Source organism: Bombina bombina, chromosome 9, assembly GCF_027579735.1.
Source record: "Bombina bombina isolate aBomBom1 chromosome 9, aBomBom1.pri, whole genome shotgun sequence".
Lineage (NCBI taxonomy): Eukaryota > Metazoa > Chordata > Amphibia > Anura > Bombinatoridae > Bombina > Bombina bombina.
In genome coordinates, this window is record NC_069507.1 from 117,845,457 (window position 1) to 117,859,322 (window position 13,866).

Sequence of the window (13,866 nt, forward strand, 5' to 3'; positions counted from 1 at the left end):
GTTCCTAAGGTTTGCATTCCTGGACAAACATTACCAGTTCGTGGCGCTTCCTTTCGGATTAGCCACTGCTCCAAGGATTTTCACAAAGGTACTAGGCTCCCTTCTAGCGGTGCTAAGACCAAGGGGCATTGCAGTAGTACCTTACCTGGACGACATTCTGATTCAAGCGTCGTCCCTTCCTCAAGCAAAGGCTCACACGGACATTGTCCTGGCCTTTCTCAGATCTCACGGCTGGAAAGTGAACGTGGAAAAGAGTTCTCTATCCCCGTCAACAAGGGTTCCCTTCTTGGGAACAATTATAGACTCTTTAGAAATGAGGATCTTTCTAACAGAGGCCAGAAAAACAAAACTTCTAGACTCTTGTCGGATACTTCATTCCGTTCCTCTTCCTTCCATAGCTCAGTGCATGGAAGTGATCGGGTTGATGGTAGCGGCGATGGACATAGTTCCTTTTGCGCGCATTCATCTAAGACCATTACAACTGTGCATGCTCAGTCAGTGGAATGGGGACTATACAGACTTGTCTCCGAAGATACAAGTAAATCAGAGGACCAGAGACTCACTCCGTTGGTGGCTGTCCCTGGACAATCTGTCTCAAGGGATGACGTTCCGCAGACCAGAGTGGGTCATTGTCACGACCGACGCCAGTCTAATGGGCTGGGGCGCGGTCTGGGGATCCCTGAAAGCTCAGGGTCTTTGGTCTCGGGAAGAATCTCTTCTACCGATAAATATTCTGGAACTGAGAGCGATATTCAATGCTCTCAAGGCCTGGCCTCGGCTAGCGAGGACCAAGTTCATACGGTTTCAATCAGACAACATGACAACTGTTGCGTACATCAACCATCAGGGGGGAACAAGGAGTTCCCTAGCGATGGAAGAAGTGACCAAAATCATTCTATGGGCGGAGTCTCACTCCTGCCACCTGTCTGCTATCCACATCCCAGGAGTGGAAAATTGGGAAGCGGATTTTCTGAGTCGTCAGACATTGCATCCGGGGGAGTGGGAACTCCATCCGGAAATCTTTGCCCAAGTCACTCACTTGTGGGGCATTCCAGACATGGATCTGATGGCCTCTCGTCAGAACTTCAAAGTTCCTTGCTACGGGGCCAGATCCAGGGATCCCAAGGCGGCTCTAGTGGATGCACTAGTAGCACCTTGGACCTTCAAACTAGCTTATGTGTTCCCGCCATTTCCTCTCATCCCCAGGCTGGTAGCCAGGATCAATCAGGAGAGGGCGTCGGTGATCTTGATAGCTCCTGCGTGGCCACGCAGGACTTGGTATGCAGATCTGGTGAATATGTCATCGGCTCCACCTTGGAAGCTACCTTTGAGACGAGACCTTCTTGTTCAGGGTCCGTTCGAACATCCGAATCTGGTTTCACTCCAGCTGACTGCTTGGAGATTGAACGCTTGATTTTATCGAAGCGAGGATTCTCAGATTCTGTTATCGATACTCTTGTTCAGGCCAGAAAGCCTGTAACTAGAAAGATTTACCACAAAATTTGGAAAAAATATATCTGTTGGTGTGAATCTAAAGGATTCCCTTGGGACAAGGTTAAGATTCCTAGGATTCTATCCTTCCTTCAAGAAGGATTGGAAAAAGGATTATCTGCTAGTTCCCTGAAGGGACAGATTTCTGCCTTGTCGGTATTACTTCACAAAAAGCTGGCAGCTGTGCCAGATGTTCAAGCCTTTGTTCAGGCTTTGGTTAGAATCAAGCCTGTTTACAAACCTTTGACTCCTCCTTGGAGTCTCAATTTAGTTCTTTCAGTTCTTCAGGGGGTTCCGTTTGAACCCTTACATTCCGTTGATATTAAGTTATTATCTTGGAAAGTTTTGTTTTTAGTTGCGATTTCTTCTGCTAGAAGAGTCTCAGAATTATCTGCTCTGCAGTGTTCTCCTCCTTATCTGGTGTTCCATGCAGATAAGGTGGTTTTACGTACTAAACCTGGTTTTCTTCCAAAAGTTGTTTCTAACAAAAACATTAACCAGGAGATTATCGTACCTTCTCTGTGTCCAAAACCAGTTTCAAAGAAGGAACGTTTGTTGCACAATTTGGATGTTGTTCGCGCTCTAAAATTCTATTTAGATGCTACAAAGGATTTTAGACAAACATCTTCCTTGTTTGTTGTTTATTCAGCTAAAAGGAGAGGTCAAAAAGCAACTTCTACCTCTCTCTCTTTTTGGATTAAAAGCATCATCAGATTGGCTTACGAGACTGCCGGACGGCAGCCTACCGAAAGAATCACAGCTCATTCCACTAGGGCTGTGGCTTCCACATGGGCCTTCAAGAACGAGGCTTCTGTTGATCAGATATGTAGGGCAGCGACTTGGTCTTCACTGCACACTTTTACCAAATTTTACAAGTTTGATACTTTTGCTTCTTCTGAGGCTATTTTTGGGAGAAAGGTTTTGCAAGCCGTGGTGCCTTCCATTTAGGTGACCTGATTTGCTCCCTCCCTTCATCCGTGTCCTAAAGCTTTGGTATTGGTTCCCACAAGTAAGGATGACGCCGTGGACCGGACACACCTATGTTGGAGAAAACAGAATTTATGTTTACCTGATAAATTTCTTTCTCCAACGGTGTGTCCGGTCCACGGCCCGCCCTGGTTTTTTTAATCAGGTCTGATAATTTATTTTCTTTAACTACAGTCACCACGGTACCATATGGTTTCTCCTATGCAAATATTCCTCCTTAACGTCGGTCGAATGACTGGGGTAGGCGGAGCCTAGGAGGGATCATGTGACCAGCTTTGCTGGGCTCTTTGCCATTTCCTGTTGGGGAAGAGAATATCCCACAAGTAAGGATGACGCCGTGGACCGGACACACCGTTGGAGAAAGAAATTTATCAGGTAAACATAAATTCTGTTTTCTTTAGCGGAGTCAGTTTCTGTTATCCCTCTTGCTACATATTTGTTTATTTTGCAAATCTGTTCCAGTATGTCAGGTCATAAAAAATCTGTGAGACTTGTGTATCTCAGATTTTTTATGCAAACCAATCACAACCTTCCACTTCTCAGAGGGATGTTTGCCCAATGCATGTCATTCCCATTCACTGATTTTGCTCCTGAATTTAAAAGCAGCATGTATCCCCAAACCAAGTAAGCGTACATCTGGGGATTTATCTCCGTCTCATGAGGTTAATTTCCAAAGTCTTCCCCTCCACCCCAAATTCCTGCTCTCTTACAAAACTCTTACTCTGAGGATGCAAATATTTCTAGTTCTGATGGGGAAGTGTCGTCAAATGAACAAGAGCCTGTGCTGATCCTGAATATATCAATGTCTATAGATTTAAAGGGACACTGAACACAAATTTTTTCTTTTGTGATTGATACAGCATGACATTTTAAGCAACTTTCTAATTTACTGCTATTATCAAATTTTCTTCATTCTCTTGGTATCTTTATTTGAAATTCAAGAATGTAAGTTTAGATGCCTGCCCATTTTTGGTGAACAACCTGGATTGTTCTTGCTTATTGGTGGATAAATTCATCCACCAATAAAAAAGTGCTGTCCAGAGGCCTGAACCAAAAAAAGCTTAGATGCCTTATTTTTCAAATAAAGATAGCAAGAGAATGAAGAATTGAGAATAGGAGTAAATTAGAAAGTTGCTTAAAATTGCATGCTCTATCTGTATTACGAAAGAAACAAAATTGGGTTCAGTGTCCCTTTAAGGTGGCACTGCAGGAGGTATCAAAGACTTGAAATTTCTGAGGAAAAACGTGCTGAAAACAAGCCTTTTAATCAGTTTAAATTTTCATTTCAAAACTTCACCAAAATTTCCACTGGTGTTTCAGGTCCCTGATATTGTCTAATCAGTGCTCTAGCTACAACAAAAGTGCGACAGCGCTAATTAGAGAACAGTTCAAACCGTTCACTCTCACAAAAAAATTACTTTTGAAGTGGATGGCCGGATTGCGGGGTATTTGAATTTAAAGTTATAGCACATTTGTATTACAACTGATGAATTCTACTCCATCTAAAATATTGCTAACATTCCAGATCTATTTTTATAAAGGGGAGAGTTTACCATCACTTTAAATAACTTTCTGCTCTTCTAGGTTTTAAGGGCAGCACTCTAGAGGTTAATCCTCAGTGAATTACTAAATGGGACTCGTTAATTCCTGTACATAGGAATTTATTTCAAGGAAAAAATGGGTAATATTTTATGCAGGTACTTAAGCTGTAGAACTTATCTTTATTGGAGCATAAGGGGTTAATGTTTTTGACCTGTGTATTGAGGCTGAGTCTGGCTGGATGTTGGGGGATTTCTTAATCCCTGATTTAAAGTCTTATAAGGATCTGAGGATTCTTTTAAGGACAACAGGGGAATTGTGCATTTATCATAGCGCTTTTATGTCTGGGGGAATGTTGAAAGGAGTCAGAAAAGACGCGCGATTTAAAAGGGGAATTGTTGTGGCGCAGTTGCTTTTTCATTGAGCTCACATGACTCTCCGCTCTTCCGCCTTCATTTTTATATTGGCTTGGAGAGGGGAGTGGCGTGTCGCCTTTGAGCTGGTTATAACACCTTAAGAAGCTATCGGCTAGGATATCAGTCACACACTCATCTCTAAGACTTTCTTTTAACTGTGGCCGGTTCCAGGTGAGTACTCCTGGTCCCGGTGTGGTGAGTTGCCTCAGCCAGACTGAGGATATAGAGGTGGCTTCTATAATATTATTGCAATTATTCTGTGGGAATATATTAATTTTAATTTACTCTATTTGCATATTTATTTATGGTTTTCCAATTTCTGGGGGAATTATAACTCTTGTTAAAATGGTCTAAGAACAAAATTTGGCTGTTAACTATGTAAAATGTTTACTTTGTTTAGAGGCTCAGATAGTGCCTCATCTTCAATTTTGTTCCACATGTTTGGAAAATACTTTACATTATAAAAACAGGATTTCCCATCCTGAGTCTGTCTCTCAGGATAATTTTGTCCATACCTCAGATTTCTCCTCAAACGGCACATTGTTTCACATAAAGTGCCCTGCGGTTCCTCTCAACTTCCTCCTGGAGGTGTTTATTTACATGGGGATTTTGCTGCGCAAATAACATTGGCTGTTTAAGCAGCCTTATCAGCCTTTCCGGTTGCTGGTAAGCGCAAGAGGATATTAATGTTAATAAGGGTTCTGACTCCGCTAAGTCTGCGTTAGTCAGTATTTCTCAGTTATCTGATGAGAATGATACCTCAGTGGCTTCTGAGGGCCAGTTGTCAGATTCTGATACTGTAGTGACCGATTCTGCAGATTCAGAGGAGATTAATTTACCTCTGAGTACTTTTAAAGGATGTTCTTGCTACTTTAGAAGAATCCGACTCGTCTGTCGCAGAGAATCCAAAGAGGTCTAGTAAACTTAACAGGGTATAGGATGTACCTTCATCTGTGGACGTGTTTCCAGTTCCAGACCATATGGCAGATATCATAGCTCAGGAATGGGATAAACCAGGGATTGCTTTTTCCCTGTCCCCTGTTTTTAAAAAGATGTTTCCTGTTTCTATACCTGACTTGTGGTGCACAGTGCCCAAGGTAGAGGGAGCTATCTCTACTCTTGCCAAGAGAACTACTATTCCTATTGAAGATAGTTGTTCTTTCAAGGATCCCATGGATAAGAAGCTTGAGGCTTTTTTGAAGAAAATGTACATTCATCAGGGATTAGAGGCAGCCTGTTGCTAGTATTGCTACGGTTGCGGAGGCAGCATCTTATTGGTGCAATGAATTATCTAATCTCAGAAGAGACTACTATAGAGGAGTTCCAAGACAGGATCAAGGCTCTCAAGCTAGCCAATACATTTTATTTGTGATGCCAACATGCACGTTCTTAGACTGGGTCTTGCTTCGTGCCTATCTCTCCAGTCTATTAGTCAATCGGTGGCAATTGGTCTGATGGTTGCCTCCATGGACATCATTCCCTTTGCTCGGTTCCATGTGAGACCTCTGCAACTATGCATGCTCAGTCAATGGAATGAGAATCACTCTGATCTCTTGCAGAGGATAGCTTTGGATCCCCTAACAAGAGACTCTCTCTTGTGGTGGATTTCACAGGACCATCTGTCTCGGCGCACATGTTTCCTGAGACCTTGTTGGGAGATTGTGACCACGGAAGCCAGTCTGTTTGGCTGGGGAGCATTTTGGGGTTTCTTAAAAAGCACAGGGACTATGGACTCGGGAGCAGTCTTCTCTTTCCATTAACATCGCAGAATCTACTGCTTTGACTGGTCCTTTAAGAACAAGATTAAAGGACCAGTCAACACAGTAGATTTGCATCAGCAACAAATGCAAGATAACAAGACAATGCAATAGCACTTAGTCTGAATTTCAAATTAGTAGATTTTTTTTTCTGACAATTTTAAGTTTGTCTTTTTTCACTCCCCCTGTACCATGTGACAGCCAGCAGCCAATCACAAATGCATACATGTACCATGTGACAGCCATTCAAAAATGCACACACACTTATTCTTGCACATGCTCAGTAGGAGCTGGTGACTCAAAAAGTTTCAATATAAAAAGTAGGGCTGCAACAACTAATCGGTAAGTTTGATCATAAAAATAGTTGTCAACAAATCTCATTATCAATTAGGTGGTCAGCGATTAGTTGGTCAGTTGCACAGCACCAGCTGCTTTAATCTGATGATCTACTTCAACTAATATTGTGCAAAAAAATTTAATTTATTTTTAAATTACCATGTATACAATACCATGTTCAGGAGTTCATCGGATTGAAGCAGCTGGTGCTGTGCAATTAACTAATCCCTGACCACCAAATTGATAATGAGATTCTTTGACAACTATTTTTATGATCAATCTTACCGATTAGTTGTTGCAGCCCTAATAAAAAGACTGTGCACATTTAGTGAATGGAAGTAAATTTGTAAAGTTGTTTAAAATAGCATGCTCTATCTGAATAATGAAAGTTTAATTTGATTGAGTGTCCCTTTAAAGTTTTGCAGAAGGCTCCGTTTAAGCCAATGCATTCTGTTGATATTAAATTGTTATCTTGGAAGGTTTTGTTTCTTCTTGCTATTTCTTCTGCTCGCAGAATTTCCGAACTTTCGGCTCTGCAGTGTGATTCCCCTTACCTTATTTTCCATGCTGATAAGGCTGTCCTTCGTACTAAGCTAGGTTTTCTGCTTAAGGTAGTGTCTGATCACAATAATAATCAGGAAATTGTTGTTCCTTCGTTTTGCCCCAATCCTCCTCCTCAGAAGGAACGACTTTTGCATAATTTGGATGTTGTGCGTGCTCTAAAATTTAACCTTCAAGCAACTAAATATTTTCGGCAGACTTCTGCACTGCCCGTTTTCTCTGGTAAGGGTCAGAAGGCCACTTCTACTTATCTTTCTCTCTGGTTGAGAAGTGTTATCCTTTTAGCTTATGAGACAGCTGGTCAGCAGCCTCCTGAGAGAATTACGGCTCATTCCACTAGAGCTGTTTCCTCTTCCTGGGCTTTCAAAAACAAAGCTTCTGTGGAGTTGATTCGCAAGGCGGCCACATGGTCCTCTTTACATACTTTTTTCAATGCTCTACAAATTTGATACTTTTGCCTCGGCTGAGTCTTCCTATGGGAGTAAAGTTCTTCAAGCGGTGGTGCCTTCTGTTTAGGTTTGCCTGTCTTGTTCTCCCTCTCATTGTGTCCTCTAGCTTGGGTATTGGTTCCCACTAGTAATTGGAATGATTCATGGGCTCTCCATGCCATAGAAATGAAAACAACATTTGCTTACCTGATAAATGTATTTATTTCCAGGCATGGAGAGTCCACGACCCACCCTTTAAAATTAAGACAGCAATTTTTTTTGTACAAACCTCAGGCACCTCTATACCCTTGTGTTATCATCTTTTTCCATTTCCTTTGGCCGAATGACTGGGGGTTATGGGTAAGGGAAATGACACAACAGCTCTGCTAGGGTGCTCTTTCCCTCCTCCTGCTGGCCAGAAGTGAATATCCCACTAGTAATTGGAATGATTTGTGGACTCTCCTTGCTTAGAAATAAATTGATCAGGTAAGCATAAAGTTTATCCCACTAATAAAAGCTGGATTTATATTTTACAGCTGTGAGGCCTAGAAAGGATTCAGCCGTATCAAAATTAAATTTTAGGTACGGCTTGTGGGGACCAGCAAAGGGACACCCATGGGTGGACTCTAAACCAGGGAGTCGGGGCCTAATTTTACTGCATCTGTGTGTGTCTGGCGACTGTTTCCGAGCCCTGCTGTGTTGCTTCATTCAATATACAGTAAAATTCAAAATAAAAGAGAGCCATTATCTCAGTTTACTAGTCCGTATTCATGATTGATTCAAATGTTTTTGTTTTTCGTTATTTAGGATTTGGTCGGAAGGATGTCGTGGAATATTTGTTGCAGAGTGGTGCAAATGTCCATGCTCGTGATGATGGCGGTCTCATTCCTTTACACAATGCCTGCTCATTTGGTCATGCTGAAGTGGTTAATCTTCTGTTGAGGCATGGAGCCGACCCAAATGCACGTGATAATTGGAACTATACTCCTCTCCATGAAGCTGCCATCAAAGGGAAAATAGATGTGTGCATAGGTAAGTATTTTTTGTTTTCAATTATTTTGCTATTTGTGCTGTTGTAAAGTACAAAAAACAAAAACAATTTCTGTCCATACATTTTAAACTAAAAATGTTATTTTAAAACTTCAAAGCATTTCACATAAATGATGGGTCAAAGCTATAGTAATCTACCCTTCTGATGGGGCAAGCGAGCAATACATGGTTATTTGAAAGAAAAAAAAAAAGAAAAATCCCAATCTTTATCGCTTCTAATATTTTAAGTGAATTCCCATCTTTGATTTAATAACCAGCCATTTTTTTATCTCTTGCTACATCCAATTAGAGGGTTTGCTGACTGCACCTTTAAAAATAATACACAGTGATGACACTGTTTGTAACTAAAAATGACAAGAGCGTGGGCGTGTGCATTCATACTTTCAAATATGTTAATGCATAAGGCAACTAATCAATAAGATTGATGATAAAAATAGTTGTCAACAGATCTAGCGATTTAGGTGGTCTGCGATTAATTGGTTAGTTTCACGGCACCATCTACTTCACTCCAATGAACTCCTGCTTTACAAATTGCAACAAAAAAAAAGTTTGGAAATGTAAAGAAATCTGTGTTTAAAAAGTTTGTTTTTAAGTCATTTTAATCATGCACAGCATCTATAGTATAAACATTACCTAATTATTTTTATGTTTTAATCTTGTGGTAACAGTTAACCTGAAGTTATTTTATATTATGTGTCCTTTTAAAAAGAAAATTGATGTCTAAAGTGGAAAGGGAGCAATCTAAAGTGTTTATTTTAGATATCATCTTCATGAGAGTGTTAATGCACACATGCAGGTGTTGTTTTTCATACTCGATTATAATTTATTCTTTCTGTTTTGAACATTATTTCTTTCCATAAGGCATGGAGAGTCCACAACTTCATTCCTTACTGTTGGGAAATACAACACCTGGCCACAAGGAGGAGGCAAAGACACCCCAGCCAAAAGCTGTACGAACAGCAATGCTTTGGCGTTAAAGGGACAGTATACACTCATTTTCATATAACTGCATGTAATACACTACTATAAAGAATAAGAAGCACAGATACTGATATAAAAATCCAGTATAAAACTGTTTAAAAACTTATTTAGAAGCTCTCAGTTTAGCTTTGTTGAAAAGGTAGCTGGAAAGCCCACTGCAAGTGGGAAATAAGACACTCCCCCTCCCCCTTCTTTTGCATATGAAAAGACCCTTTACACAAACGAGCATGCTGGAGAAGGTAGCGGACGGTATTCTCATAAAACTGTGGGGCTTGGTTAGGAGTCTGAAAATCAGAGCAATGTTATTTAAAAATAAGCAAAACTATACATTAAAAAAAAAAAAAAAAAAAACTTTATGGGCTATATAAATAGATCTATGAAACATTTATGCAAAGAAAAAAATTAGTGTATAATGTCCCTAAAAAAAGAAAATCCACAGAAATCCTCACTCTCAGCTTGATTAAATAAAATCAATTTTATTAGGAAAACATGTTAAAACATATAAATATTCAAGCAGGGTAATGGAAAAACGTTGTCCAGCCATAAAAAAAAATCACGTCTGACCGGTTTGTCATAAAGACCGTAGTCATAGGCATTGTATAATGTCCCTTTAAGGGAATCTGCTGAAAAGCAGACTTGAAGTAAAAAGGTGTGTCATTGTGAACCTAATTTGCTTATCTTACCCAGAATCCTTTGCTGCATTGGAAACAATGTATTCTAGAAGTTTTCTGTGGGGAAAAACAAGCCTTCTGGCCTGTCTAGATTTGTTAATGAACTACACAATGAGTTATTTTCTCTATTTTATGCGTAGTGGGGGATTTTAAACTCACCTTTTACCTCCCCCTAATTTTAAATGGGGTGTATATCTCCGAAACTTCAAAAGGGGATATGCACTCTCATCTTCCAACATCCGCCAGGGTGCTCTGTAGGAATAACAGTAAAGTAGATGAAAGGAAGCACTCACTGGACTTCAGCAATCTGTGAATCAAAACCAATTTTATTTGTGACGTTTCGGGACCATAAATATCCCTTCCTCTGAAGAAAAAGATGGAAGAATAAAAGGAGAAGCAAAGACGAAAAAGTAGGGACATTAACTAATGCTCTAGAAAGCTCAATTGATAATGCAAATAGGGAACCTGATAATAATGTTGTTAATATCTCTGACTACACTCTGACTCAGGATGAAATTAAAGTATTATCAAAAGGTTTAGGGTTTGCTCCAACTAGAAAATTCTCTTGCTTCAATACACTCTTAGACATCAACAAATTTGTTCGAAAATTGTCTTTGAAGAGATATTTCTCACTTATAAAAAATAATGATGATATGTCTAATTTAAACACCAATAATTTCACTAAAGAAAATTGAGATTGCATCACATATAAATTTTGCAGACGCTTGTGTAGTTACTGATTTAGCAAGTCTATATAGTGAGGGTCTTGAGATATCTACATCTGAATCAGTACCCGCCCCTAAAAAACATAGGTCTGATTTTTACCCCTTTCATTGTAGGGGTCCTATGATAAATGCCTTTCAGAAGTCAGTTCAAAAAGATATCTTTGAACTCGAGAAACGAGCTAAGGACACTGCTGCCCCCCTAAATCTGACTTTCAGAGAACGCCAAGCATTAGATCACTTGGCAACCAATGATGATATTGTAATTCGGAACTCAGATAAGGGGGGCAGCATTGTAGTTATGAATAAGCAATTGTATATGGATGAAGCATATAGGCAATTGTCTGATAATAAAGTGTACAGAAAGCTTAATCATAATCCTACTAAAGTTTTTCAACAAAAATTGACTAAAATAGTTGAAGAGGGTATTTGTTTGGAATTATTTAAAGATTCTGATGTGGATATATTGGTACCACAATACCCGATTTGACCAATTTTTCACCATGTTCCAAAAATTCACAAGGATGCGCAGAGTCCCCCGGGTAGGTCAATTGTGGCTGGCATTGGCTCACTGTTTGAGCCAATGGCAGAATGGATTGACTCAATATTACAGCCGCTGGCAGTGTCTCAGTTTTCCTACCTCAGGGACACCTCACATCTCTTGTTGACACTTGATAATACCATCTGGAAATCAGGATATACATGGGTGACAATGGATATGGTCTCATTGTATACATCCATTCCCCAATCATTGGGAATACAAGCTGTTGCTTTCTTCCTAAATAAAGAATCCAAGTATTCCTTGGAACACATAGAATATATTTGCAGTGTTTTGAGCTCCTTATGGTCACATAATTATTTCTTATTTAATGAGGAATTTTTCCTCCAAATTTGTGGCACGGCCATGGGCCCAAAATTTGCGCCCTCATTTGCAAATATATTCGTTGCATGGTGGGAATTACTTTATATTTACACTCCAAAAAATCCATGGCAGAGTAGGATTGAGTTACTAGTGTGTTACATAGATGACCTGCTCCTCATTGTTAGGTACCCTGTTGTTGATTCTGAATTTGACAAATTTTTGTCATATTGCAACCATAACGAGTTGGGACTTTCATTCACAGGGGCCTTCAGTGAGAAGCAGGTTAACTATTTGGATCTTAACATATGCATTGAAAATATGCATATTGTAACTAAAACATACCGCAAACCCACTGCGGGTAACACAATTTTACACGCTTCTTCCCAACACCCAGACCACTTGATTAAGTCTATCCCTAAGTCTCAATTTCTTAGTTAGAAGAAATACTAAGAGTGATCTCATTTATGATCAACAAGCAAGTGAACTTAGGGATAGATTTGTCAAAAGAGGGTACAAATATAATTTTCTTGAATCCTGTAAAGAAAAAAACAGAAAATAAACCAGCATTAAGTAATAAGAGTTCACATACAAACAAAGAATTTGAAGACTCAGTAATTTTTTCAACTGAATACAGCCAACAGTATGATGAGATTGTAAGAATCTTAAAAAAGCATTTACACATCTTAAAGGCAGATGAAAATCTGTATCCCTATACTAGTAATTGTAAATTTGTTCCTAAAAAATCTAGAACTCTGTCACAAATATCACCTAGTCAGATTACATGCAGTTCTCATAAAAATCGAAGTACATGGCGTAAAAAATATGGTACATTTAAATGTGGAAATAGAATTTGCTATACTTGTCCAAACGTCAGTATAGGGCACCAATTTTGTAGCCAAGTCACAGGCGACATCTTTGATATAAAATTTTATGCCAACTGTGGCTCTCAATATGTGGTTTACCTTCTGACATGCAATCTTTGCCATTGTCAATATGTGGGTAAAATGACTAGAATGCTCAGGACTATATATAGTGAACATGTCAGAGATGTCAAAAACTACAATAAAGATTCTGCAGTTGCGAATCATTTTAATAATTTTCATTTAACCCATATTGCCAGTCTTTCAGTTCAAACTATTGATATGGCCTTAGTGCCAACCAGGGGAGGAAATAGGGCCAACATTTTGGAGAAAAGGGAACTTTATTGGATCCTTAAACTGAAGACCCTAGCCCCCCAAGGCATGAATAGAGAATGTGACATAGATTTCTTTATTGATAACAAATGATTTTTTAGAGATGTACCATTCTCAATTCATGATCAGATTAATACTGTTTGTCTATATATATATGAGGGTCCCTTTTAGTACTAATGATAATCTGCTGTTTAAATTTAGATTTTAGATTTATCTCCGCAGTACCTAATTTGTGATATATATTTATATTTTAACTCAAACTTATTACAGTATTCACTAATATACCCTTGTTATTAGCATTTCAACCTGCCTTAATACCACTGTGGTTGGATAAAGTTACTAAAGCATGCCATATCATACCACCTTTCTATACAAGATGTTTCTTAAATGTATATTTTGTGTATTATTTTGCTTCAATATATTTTCTTAGTAAAACTTTTATTACTGTATTGTTTGTATACATTGTTAAATGTGTCTGTATATCAAGTAGCGCTATCCTATTGTCTCATCTAATGAATTAGTTTCTAGCCATTTGGGATATTACCCCAAGTATCTAACTACCAGCAGTCTGTTTTTAACCTTTTTTTCTTTTTTGTGCATGTGTGGCAATGCAATAGTTAAGTCTATGACTCATACTGCATAAATAGATGGGGTTTTACACAGTGCTCCTCATCTATGAGTAAGCACCTGTAGGGGGCGCGAAACATGTAAGATTTCCCTGCTTGTTTTACCTGCCATGTCTGTTATGAACTCAGACTGAGGTTTAGCTATGCCTGTATTTTTATCTGTAGTGAGTGTTTTAGAGATAATTGCTCTGAGGATTTCTAAAAAAATTTTTTCCTCAGTGACCTGCCGGTTTTATTGTACTTTTT

At 39.2% G+C, this 13,866-nt stretch overlaps 1 protein-coding gene across 1 annotated transcript in view; it reads left to right on the top strand.

Moving 5' to 3' along the window:
- Positions 1-13,866, top strand: part of TNKS2 (tankyrase 2) — a 107,819-nt gene that overhangs the window by 69,126 nt on the left and 24,827 nt on the right. Inside the window, exon 2 of the mRNA XM_053692919.1 lies at positions 8,323-8,547. Coding sequence (XP_053548894.1) covers positions 8,323-8,547 — 225 coding nt within the window. The remainder of the gene's footprint in view (positions 1-8,322; positions 8,548-13,866) is intronic.